At 35.9% G+C, this 12410-nt stretch overlaps 1 protein-coding gene across 7 annotated transcripts in view; it reads left to right on the forward strand.

Moving 5' to 3' along the window:
• Window positions 1-11204, forward strand: part of JAK2 (Janus kinase 2) — a 98980-nt gene extending 87776 nt beyond the window's left edge. For all 7 annotated transcript variants that reach the window (XM_064502884.1, XM_064502885.1, XM_026097458.2 and 4 more), the window contains 4 exons: window positions 3240-3412; window positions 4665-4782; window positions 6413-6526; window positions 8760-11204. In XM_064502884.1, coding sequence (XP_064358954.1) covers window positions 3240-3412; window positions 4665-4782; window positions 6413-6526; window positions 8760-8867 — 513 coding nt within the window. In that variant the 3' untranslated portion in view covers window positions 8868-11204. The remainder of the gene's footprint in view (window positions 1-3239; window positions 3413-4664; window positions 4783-6412; window positions 6527-8759) is intronic.
• The last annotated feature ends 1206 nt before the right edge of the window (window positions 11205-12410 follow it).

The following is a 12410-nucleotide window of genomic DNA, read 5'->3' on the forward strand; positions in this document are numbered from 1 at the left end:
TTAAACAAGATAGCAATGCATATTCATACTCAGGAACCTGATTAACTTCTGACTGTCTTAGAGCAGAATGCTGAGACTGGCCTAACTTGACTCAGGAAAAAAGTACTCCATTTATTTTTGTTTAGTTTATATGTAGCTTATGGTTCATTTAGTTTATATTTACAGTCAGAAGAATTAAAACTCTTTTCTCCTCATGACATATGTAATTTTGCAGGAGTTAGTATATTCACCTAAGCAAGTTGTTCATCATATATTAACTGATTTTTAAAGACTTGGGCATTCAGCTGTAAAACTAGTATAACAGCATATGCATATGTTTAAGAAATTTAATTCAAAACCTAAGTAATATTAGCTGATTGTTCTAGCAAAAAGAGCAAAGATGCATGTATCAGATTTCTGCATGAAGAGCTAGAGGCCGCAGCAGTGCCCAAAGCTGTAATAATCTATTTGCTAGTCGTACTGCTTGGCTCTAAACATCCATCATATAATTCCAAAAAGGGAAGCAGACATCTGATCTTTGTTGTGGATGGGGTTATGCCTTCCCTAGCCTTACTCTAGTGTTATGCTTAAGAAACTATGGACACTTTAGACTTTACTGCATGTTTGGTAGTTCCAGCAAAAAGGAAAAAGAAAAAAGGAAAAAAAACCCTAAACCCTCCAGACATTTACCTGAAATATATTTTTAAACTTTCTTCCCTTGATTCTGCACCAAAGAAATGGAAACAGTAAATTACTTATCATTTCTGAGTATTCTTCAGTAGCTTACATCTAGTAAACTTGTGCCCTGCCATATTCAGAGCAGCAGATTTTTGTTCTTTAGTATCCATAGAAAAGACCTGACAAGAAGCAGGCAGAGACAGTGTGCTAAATCCAAGATCTTTTCCAGGAAGTCTAATCTTTTATCTGCTGAACAGAGCTTGATAGGTCCCTGCTTGAAACTGAAGTGACTCAGTAAACCTTTTAGCTGCTGAACCTGTGGCATATACAGAAGGAGGCTGCAGGCTCCTTTAGCAGCTGATCTCACCTATTCATGTGGTTCACTGAAAGGCAGCAAGAAACAAGGAATTGCCAAACTACATGGGAAGTCTCCAGCAAGGCCTCCTTAATGGGCAATATGAAATGGGCTTGGAAAACGCAAAATGTTCACCAGTCTGTCCCCTCACAAAGGGGAATGGTTGTTTACACTTCTGCGATGTTTTCTCCCTCTGTCTTTCTGCTTTTGCCTCAAATGTATGAGAAAGAAATCAAGGTGTGCACATGTACCTGTGGGATGAGATAGGTGTCTTCCTTTGCTCCCTTGCAGTATTTTTAGTTCCTTGCTACTAACCTGGGAAAGGGATCCTGACTTAAAGATGACATTTTTTGTGCATATCTCATACTGTGAAAAGCAGTATTTTCAGGGACTGTATTTGCGAAGAGTGACATTTCTATAGTTGCTGATTACTGCAGCTGTCGTCTGTGTGGTAGCAAGCAACACGGCACCATATACAGCTTTGCAGAATCTTGGCAATAAAAGGACAGATAAGGAAATAAACTTCCCTTTGGTGTATCTGAATTTGGGATGTGACTTTTTGTTCTTTTGGAATCCCGTGTTTTCTTAATGCTGGCTGGTAGGAGAAGAGGTTAAGGGTAAACTTAGTTTTCCATCTCTTCATGCTTAAAGCACTTCAGGAGCCCTTGCTGGAGAACTCTGGGAAATATATGTGGGAACACCTGCAATTTGAGACCGTGGTAATGTAAAAGGAAAACCTTTTTTTTTCCTTTTTTTAAAGGCGGTTCCTAGCCATTCTTTTCCACAGCTAGCGTGAACATAGATGATGGAAGTCTTTGCAATGACATCATTAAACTCAACTGCATTATTAGAGTAATGCCACAGGATATGATTTCCTCATCAAATTTGCATGATTCCAAGTAAATGTCTCTAAAAGCCTGGAAAATACTGCTTGTAACAGAAAAAACTTGTGAAATTACTATTCATCAAAGAAGCTTTATGACTATTTTCAGTAGAGAATTTAGTAGTGGTGAAAAGGTACAGCTTTTACGTTGACTGATTGTCTGAAACCACGGAGCCTAGCTTTGAAAAACCTAGGTTTGGTATTTTTCAGGACAGTCATGGAAACTAAGCAGGTAATAGAGAATAGGGCATTTTTGAACTTCTGTTAAAACTGCTACGGAATGGGATGTTGTGACTAAGCAGCGATGCCGCCTAGTGGTACTAGGAGTAACAATCTGAGAATAAGCTTGGACTCTCGGGTTGTACTATTTTTGAGGTTTTTCACTCAGAAAAGAAAAAGAAGCCTTGTAGAATTACAAGTACAGTGCTGATGTCAAAGCTTTTGTTGAGTTCAGCAGTGTTAGAGCATCACTTACTACTCTTCAGTTGTGTTGGGTTGAGATGCCTTTTTATGAAATAGTGAATCTGAGAGCCTGCTTTGTTTCCTTTCATGTGTGAGAATCAGACACCTCTTAACACTGTGTAGTGTCAGCCTCTCTCCATCATTTATTCCTGCATAAGCAAGACTTTCTTTTTTGTAATGCTGTACTACCTCATTTTTGTTCTCGCTGTGCACCCTGGCCTGCTCCTCGTTTCATCAATAGCAAAAAGAATAATGTGTATATCCACAGATTGTCAGCAGCAAAAGATGATGTGGCTTCAGGCCCACATTTCCACAGGTTACTCTAACACAAAATAAAACTGTAAGTAGAACTGTGTTAGCAGATAATAGTCAGTACAGAGAAGGAAGACACACTGGTGGGAGTCAGATCAGGCAGAGTAGTTATTGAATTCAAGGAATCATAAAATAAAGTCTCATAAAGCACTCAGGAGATGTGGGAAATGAAGAAAGAAGTGAAATGAGTAGTCAAATAGGATGGGCTTCGTCTGCTCTGTACCGTACAAGTAGTTTAGCCCAGCTTTTGCTTTCCCTCTGCCTACTGCCTGCAAGCTGCATTTGGCTATAGAGAGGGAGCTGTAACATGTACCCATCTATATAATCAAAAAATGCTGTTAGCTCCAAGAGGTGCTCAGTCTAGCTCATTTCAGTTGGGGAAGGTCCATGCACCTGGAAAAAATAAGAACAGCTCCTCAGAAAAGACAAACCTTCAAGCCCAACAACGGTGGTAACAGTCTCTGCTTGGTTTTAACTTTGAGATTCAGACACCCCTTCAGGGAAAGCGTAGCCACTAAATGGTACCAATAACTTTTTGTCTCCATTGTCTGCGTGATCTTTATGTTTTAGGGCATGGAGTATCTGGGCACAAAAAGATATGTTCATCGGGATTTAGCAACCAGAAATATCTTAGTGGAGAATGAGAACAGAGTTAAAATTGGAGATTTTGGTTTGACAAAAGTCTTGCCCCAAGACAAGGAATATTACAAAGTGAAAGAGCCTGGAGAAAGCCCTATATTTTGGTAAGTCCTCTTTCAGTATATGAAAGCATGGCATGTTTTCACTTTTGCAATTTCAGTCAATAGTTTTGCATTTTATGGAATTCCTAAGTGCAAACTCAAAGTCTGTTGCTCAGCATTGTGAAAGTCACATATGCAATGTTTGGCTTTTCAAAACAATATATAAATGTGGGTCTTTTCAACTTAACTTTCACACACAAACCCTAAAAATTACCTAAACAGCTATTTAAAAGAAATAGTATGCCACAGGAAAGATGCTCAGAAACAGGAGACACTTAAAAGGGCCTGTTCTCCAAGACCCTTTCAAAGTTTTGGACCTTTAAGAACAACCTGTTTTTAGGGTCCAGATCTGCTAGCTGATATGTTGGTTAGATCCTCTGCTTACCAAGTGGAGTTAAATCTCACAGACTGTAATTCGCAGGGATGAAGTGCTACGTTGATCATTCAGGTAAGTGTCTGAATTTGGGCAGTGAGTCTCCAGAGAAGGTCCAAGTTACTCCAAGATACAGTAATGCTCCAATAGGCCCTTCTTAGCTGGGAAAGGAAAAGAATGCTCTGTGTAGTCAAGGGGGACTGAAGGTTTATTAAATGGATATTGGTAGACTCCATTCAGAATATAGACTGTTCCTCTATGTTCTCTGTATACCTCTATACTGTGCTTTCATAACTAAGACCTAGGAAAGTACCTTAGGAATATTCCTTAATATTGGAATCCTCTGATTTCCTCTGTCTTGATAAGAAAATGCAATTCTTTACGCATTATTTTAGGTCATGTGGCTGCCGTAGGCCCTCTAAAATGTGATATTTAAAAGATAAAATAAGTTAAAATGGCATCACAATGGATGTTTTGGGGAGTAGTAAAACTTAAGGCCAGAAGTACATGGGACAAAATTCAAGGCTTACTGAAAGTGATGGAGGGATCTTCTCTGGCTAGAATATCTCTTTCCAGGCCTTATCACAGCAGTCTTGCTTACTCATACTACAGAAAGGAAGAATATCTACAACTCTGTTAAAACACTTGGATATGGTTACCACTAATTGTTTTTATAGAAGCTGATTTGTGTTTTCAATCTCACTTAACTAATACTAGAAGTATAGTTACTAGCAAAGGTGAAGAAGATGAGAATGTGCTAATGCTTATGAACAAAGAAAGCTTATTCATGATAACATTTCTATCTTATTAAAACAAATATGTTCAAAATCAAAAAAGACACCAATCACCACAGGATGGTATTCCTTTTACTATGTGTTGCAGGTATGCTCCAGAATCTCTGACAGAGAGCAAATTTTCTGTGGCCTCAGATGTGTGGAGTTTTGGTGTGGTCCTGTATGAACTCTTCACTTACATTGAAAAGAGCAAAAGCCCGCCAGCAGTGAGTACATAAATTAATCATTCTCAGAATTTTTTTTTTGAATTTTTCAAAAGATACAGATTGTACCTGTCCCTAAAGAGCTAGTTATTTACTGATCCTTTCCTGAAGAGGTCTTCGTATTTGTGAGGCAGCATTCAATTAGAAGGAGCAATATGCTGAAAAGCATTAGTATCAAGCCATAAGAAGCAAAGGAGATCTGGAAAATTATCTAATAGCCTATGCAGATCCTATTCATCCTAGAACTTTCTGAAACAATTTTGAAAATCTTACTTTTCAATCTTAATCGATCTTTGTTATTGAAATTCAAGAAAGAAAGTAGCTTTTTGTAGATGGTTAACAGGTGCCTTTTAAAGAGAAATTTAAGCAGTACATAGAAAGAACTACATGAGCAGACTCACAATCCTACTTACAGCTAATATATAGCATTTCCCAACAGGTATAACAGAGGACGGTTGAGCCTTACATAAGTTACTGGAGCTGTTGTCACCCTTGGCCAGTGTCTCAGCTCTAATAAATTTAGTTTTGAGAGCTAAATAGTGATGATAGTCAAAAATGCACTTGGAAAAATCCCTGCATTGACCTCACTGACCTTTTAGTATTTTGATGCACCTATGAAGAGATAAAGGAAGTGCTCTCAAGACGAGAGTGGCTCTCCCTGCACAATAACATACACATTGCAAACATCTGGAGTTTTTCTTCCAGAATTATAAAATGGGAAGTGGTAGGGTGAGTCTTGGGTTCAGATGGTATATGCTTTGAATAAATCAATTTTACATGAGTTCTTTATTTCATCAGCTAGGTTGTCCTGTTGGTATGTATCAAGAAAAGTCTATATTGCCAATAAACAAAGGCAGTGCATTTAACTAGCTGCTGCTTTATAATAATTAATCGTTTCTCTGACTTTGGCCATTTACACATTCTACCAACGGTTATTTTATATTTTCACATCATACTTCATTACAGAAATTTACATAGCATTGGAGGGAAAATAAATCCTTTTATGTTATGCTTAGAAATACTTTTCAGTTAATAATACTTCCTTATTCAGTTTTCATCTCTGGCAGTCCAAGTCAAATTTCTTTCTACTTTCTGTGTTATGATGATTTTGGACAGAAAGATTTATCTCTGCCTGGCTTAGACAAATCACTGGCTTTAATTATGCTACCCTTTCTGACCTGAAATTACTGATCTAAAAAATCCTAATTATCTTTTTTATACATCAGTATATTAGCTGTTTTCTGTTTGGCTAGGATTTTTCAAAGCATCAGGGTTTTTTTTTAATATTTCAGAGAGCTCTTTAGAATTAGCTGTCAAGTTTCCCCTTTTAAAAATAATTAACTATCAGATGATGTTCAACATTTTTAGAATGATTTAAGTTATCACTTTAAGTTGCAAATATATCATCCTGTTTTCCTCCAAACCAAAAAAAAAGTCATGGAAGGTAGGTAATTATTGATATATTGTCTGGACTTGTCATTGTTGTTATTTATAACTTTATCATTGTCATCTACTGTTTGATTTATAGAATTTCTAAAGTTTTATTTATTCTTACAAAGAATTCTTACTTAGTGATGATTTTGCAACTTTTTTAATTTAAAAGTTATTTATGATAGTTGGCTTTCTATCTCAGGAATTCATGCGCATGATTGGCAATGATAAACAAGGGCAGATGATTGTATTTCATTTGATTGAGCTTTTGAAGAACAATGGACGACTGCCAAGACCAGATGGATGCCCTGATGAGGTGGAGTACTATAGTAATACATTACCAAAGTCTGAAAGGTGTTCAGTCAGGGTGAATAGATGGTAAATGCAAAACCTGTGCAAATCCTTCATGGATTAATGCGGTATTTATACAGCCTAAATAGTTGCGCTGTTGTTTTGTCAGAGGCATGATGAGTCTAATCATATTCATTTTCTGAATATTCAGGTTGCATTCCCTCAGGACCTAAAAATATAATCTTTCTAAATATATGAAGTAGGGTTATTGTGATCTGCTGCTGTAGGTGTGCACTCAGATTTCCATTTCAAAAATACAAATTTATTAAGGCAATGAGGGGATTAGCATATAGAATTTGTTTCATGGAAGTCCCATATAAAGATTTTTGTTTAAAATTGCAAACTGTGTTATTTTAAAATCTGTAACTTTTAGCCGTACAACCTTAATATTTACTTAGTGTTTTTCACATTTAATTCCAAGATTTAAATAACCCTTTATCCTCGTCAGTTATTTTCCTCCAGTTGGTCTTCCCCATAATACCTGTGTTTATCATGTATTTTTTTTTTTTTATTGGCAAGCATTCTCAGCAAGGAGTTACCTACAGGCTATGGGACTCCTATTCATGTAAAGTTAAGTCTATGCATCAGTCTTTGTATGTTCAGCGCCTCTGGATTTGTATACAGGCTTTTCATGGATACTGATTGTATATATATGTGAAACCATCCTCAGAACACACAAATTAATCCAACATTCTTCTATTTTGCAAATATTCTAGGTGCTTTAAATATTTCTATTTCTTTGCAAATATTTCTAAGTGCTGACTCCTTCTAAGTCCTGTAATATCCTACTTTTGAGAGCTTGAGTCAGGCTGTTAGGGTTGGATAAGAGAACTGGCAGGGAAAGAATGCAAGTAAGATCAATGCATTTTGATGTGTATAACCTACAGATGAGATCTCTTGCTGCATTCCTTTAAAACCAGGTAGACTTGAAAATAACTCAAGTGATCCTTGCAAAACTGGAGACAGAGGAGAGATCAGGCTCAAGTGGTCTAGCAGAGAAGAGAAGGAATGGTACAGATGGGGCAGGGAAGCTACTGGGAAAGAAATAGGCTATAAGGAATCAAGAGAGAAGTCTCTGGAGTAACTTTTTCTTGTATGTATAAGTTCTTTTTTTGAACTGCAGAGGTTTGGCTTTTCATAGATTACCTGAATGTCCTGGATATGAAAATACAGAATCTTTTTTTATTTTATTTTTTTACTGAAACTGTATCCAAGCCAATGTGATGGTTTTGATGTGTGACGTTACTCCAGATACCCAAGCAAGATGGAAATGCTTTTCTTTTGTCAGTAGCTGCACTCTTCCCATTTTGATCCGGAAAGGCCAGTCATTACAGATCTTAAATCTTCCAGATATCTGTAGCTTACAAGCTGCTTTAGACTCAGGTCAGTGTAGGAATTTCAGATTTGTTGAAAAATAAGGAACTGAAAGCTGCATTTGTCCTGGGAGCTTTGCAGATTTTTTTAAGCAATATTTGAAGAGTCATTGGAAGTGTGAGACAATGGTAACAGTCTGTGTTAAATTAGTAAGAAAAGTAGAGGTAAAGAGGTTGGCAAGCTGTTTTGTGATCAGGTGTTGTGTACAGGTTTGGAGAAATAGGGAAGGGTTCCTACATGCTTACTGTAATGGAAATCTCTTGCAAAAAGCATTTGAATTTACATTTACTGTAAGTGGGTTTAGTTTGTGCAGTAACATTTGTGGCTTATTTTTAGTATTTAAGACTTGAGAATTTAATACAAAAACATAGAGAAATCTGTGTTAAAACAACTGTGGGAGAAGCTTAGTTTAGAATTGCTGTCTTTGTAAATCTGATTCTTTGTTCATACTTGTGATCAATCATTAGGCACTTTAAACATTTTTGGGATTTCCAAAAAGTGAGACCAAGAATCTAAAAACTTAGCAAAATCCTTAAAGTTCCTAAGAGTTTCCAAATTAGTTCTATCAATTTCTATTCTAAGACATCTCCTTTTATAATAAAGGATTATGCAGAGCAGAACTAACTGTTCCCACTTTTTAATGTTGTTGAGATCAAGCAAATAAATTGCAAGATTTCAGGGCCACGATAAGCATAGTCTTGTGCCACTGTTGTTTGGAACCATAAAGTTAAGTTGGATGTTCTTTGGGCCAGTTCCAAGTAACTATTAACTATTTGCAGCATTGAATTATTTGATAACAATTTTGTTTGTTCTTTTTCCTCCAGATTTATGCTATCATGAAAGAGTGCTGGAACAATAATGTTACCCAGCGCCCCACCTTTAGGGATCTTGCTCAGCGAGTGGATCACATAAGGGACAACATGGGTGGATGAGAAAACTGCCTCTCATTCAGAGGATATGTTGGAATGCAAAACAAAATGTATTTGGTCTGCTGTGTATAATTGACAAATGTACACACATGCATCTGTCTTGGCTGGGAGTAAAATCTGGGTGGCAAATATCCTATCTGAAACTGCAAACTGAGGAATCCTGCTGGTTTTCTTTATCAGGATATATTTGTTACTATGAGAAAATGTTGTTGAAATTCTCAATAGGGAGAAAAATTATTTTTCTAAATAAAATAGTGTAATATATGGTCAGTCAGCAACACCATTATTTGCCTTACTTGGCAATGCAAAAAAAAGAGGTGGCTAACAAATGTGGCGAGATTTTTTTGAAATGGAAAGACAGTGCATTTCTTTGTTGAAATGGAGATGTACTGAAATACTTCTAGTCACACTGAACATACTGTGACTTGGCACTCTGTTTTGTGTGTTGCACAAGGGCTTGTGTTTGTTAATACAGTTTTATAACTTTTCATTGTTGATGCAGAAATGCTTCTCTGTATAACAGAATGAAAGTGGTTGTGTAACTCAGCAATTTTTAATGTGCCTGTCTGAATCAGTTATTGGCCAGCAATATATGCAAAAGATAATAGGCTGAGTGTTGTACTGTAAGGATTTTGAGGGAAAGGGAGCAAATTGTTCTTAATTTGGAGAGCCAGAAAACCTACTTATCCATGTGAAATCTTTAATATAAAATGATGTGGAAACTTTAATTTAAAATGAAAAAGCAAAAATGTTACCCACTTATTTTTTTTACTCTCTTTTCCCATCTTCTGTAAATACTAGGTTCCCTTTATGTATTTGAAGATACAGAGAGAAAAAGTAGCACTGAAGCTACTTTACTGAGGGGATGTCTTCAGTTTGTCTCTGAATATAAAAAAGCTAAACATATTGCTGACTCTTTTAAATGCTGCTCTTTTATTTCTCCCATCTCTGTAATTTTAAGCAGTGATAAATGTATCTATAAATTTGAAACTTTTTAATACAGAATTAAAAATACAGAAAATGCCCTCCATTTCCCAGTTCCTCGGTTCACTGTTAAGGTGATCACCTTATGCCTTCCTTCAACAACCTGAACAGACTGCTTGTGGCCAGTCGCAACCATGCCAAAGCTATTTTTTAATGAAGTGGCCCAAAGTTGTCACCTGTTTCTTTCTATGGTAAAACTCAAGAGTAAGATTATTTAGAAAGAAGAAATATACGTGCAATTGCTCCATGCTCAGCTGGGGGCAAGGACAGGATCCCAGATACTGAGAATTTTGAAGGAGGTCAGAGCTATGTAAATAGATTACTTACAACATATAATTCGGCCTTTTGAAATAAGTCTAGCAAAAATTCATGAGGAAGACAACTCTTTGGTTTTGCTTCCAAGCATAAAACCTGGGGAATAATCACTCATATCTCAAAGCAGTAAATCAAAGTTTGCAGTAACTTCTATTTTCTTCAGTTCAAATAATCTGATTTATGATTGCACAGTATAGTGCTTGTTGTTCTTGAGTTTTTGCTGAGGGAAGTTCAATTAAGGGGCTACACAACTTGAAAAAATTGTCTTGACATCCAGATTTGTAATTAAAATTAAATGTTAATTTTTTAAAATTTTCAACAGTGAGTCTGTGACACAGAGCATTTAATCACAGTCTTAAGGAGGCCCCACAGTGAAGTAATTACACCCACCTTATCTGAAGTTTAATTACCTCAATTTACAAAAATTTCTTACCCAGCATAACATAGTGCCAGTATAGCAATGTTTTGTACCACTATGGTGTTTCTCTCCCACAGTTCTTCGTACAAAACTATGATTTAAAATATGGGAGATTGCTAAGTAGGGAGGGCAGCATCAGCCCCCTTTCTGGCTGTTGCTTTCAATAAAACTTTCATTGGTTTTCTTGTCACCAAACACTTGCATAGATAATTTTTTAAAGTAATTTCACAATCAGTTTTTAAGCTGCAAAGAACTTTAAAGTGCTTTGTTCAACTTAACATCTGTTTTATCTATTTCTATACGTTGCTTTGAAGATGATTTAAAATTTTGTGCAAGAAACATTTTTGCATTTGTAGTCTCAACTGCGTGTATGTATTTTTTGTAACAAAAGAAAATATAGCTTTAAAGCATTAAACAGCATTTTAGCTGGGATAACATATGCAGGAACTGTGTAAATTTTGCAGTGTATGACACTCAGTAGCAAACTGGTTTCCAATATATAGTAGACTCAAACATAATTTATGTAAAAATCTCAGGGAAGTTTGTGTAATGCAATGAAGAGATCTTCCAGTCTGCTATTTTTTCAAGTGAATAAAAAGTCTTTTGCTTCTTCTACTACAGTATGATTGATTCCATAGTCTATTTGATTGCATAATTACAGTTTTGAACTCAAAAGGGAAATGATTGTTAAGTGTTTTGTGGGATTTTTTTCCTTTAATATTTCATAATTTCAGAGAAAGCCATAACTTTACACCACAGTATGATTTTTGTGCTGTTAGTCAGGGACGTATAGCCCATTGTAACAACTCTGTGTGTACAAAGGACTTTTATCATTCAGGTTGAGCTCTGCAGTGTAAACATTTAAGTCCTAGAGCAGACAGAATCACAGATTTCTCAAAAAGCTGATTTTTGAGGAGGATAAAAATGCAGTAGTTTTGTTGGATTGGCTACTGCCAAATTAAAAAAAAAACTTGCTTGTCAAAAGCTCTCACATACACTGAGATATGCACTGTATGATGCCATATTTTTTACTTTATACAGTCTTTTGATTAAGAATCAGTTATTTGCTTTAAGAACTTTCTTAAGTTGGCATTCCATTTTTCATATTTTAGTGTAATTGATATGCTAACCAAAATGCTGTGAAAAAGTGCTATTTTATGAGGACATGACTGCTGCTATGGTGTAGAATAAAATATTTTAAAAGAAAGGCTTTTTCTGTAAGTGAACCTTAAAGGATCTCTGCAAACAAGTATTGTCAAGTATTATAATGGTTTGTTGTCTATCAGTGTGAATATGCTAAGCTTCAGGATTCGTTTTTAAATATATTACACAACCTTGCAACAGTCATGTAATAAGCCTGAGAAGGAATGAATTTTCAGGAAGCTGTTCACTTTCCAGAAAGAAAGAAATCAGCAGAAACCCAAGTTCTTGTCAAGTTGCAGTATTGATTAAAAGCTTACATAGCTGAGGTAATTATTGCTGTTCATCCTGATGAATATAACTGTCCAAGATATTTAAAAATTACTCTAAAAAGTTTATTTTAGAAATCAAGTTTCTTTTACTTGTTTCATTTTAGTTGAGGAACTTCACCAGCTGTTTTGAAGTGTCTGGGAAAAGAGATGTTACTTTTTTAGGAAACATGAATAAATGTTAGCTGTTGTATAAAGAAGCAAGCTATTCAGGAATGTATGATCACATACACATGGAGGATGGAGTTTTGAGACCCAAGAGCAGAAAAGAAGCAAGACTGATGGAAAAAGGCAGGTGTTAAACACTGAAGAAGCTTTCTGAAATGAGAAGTGCCCGATCATATAGGGCAAAAAAACGGT

The sequence above is a fragment of the Dromaius novaehollandiae genome, chromosome Z (assembly GCF_036370855.1).
Source record: "Dromaius novaehollandiae isolate bDroNov1 chromosome Z, bDroNov1.hap1, whole genome shotgun sequence".
Classification (NCBI taxonomy): Eukaryota; Metazoa; Chordata; class Aves; order Casuariiformes; family Dromaiidae; genus Dromaius; species Dromaius novaehollandiae.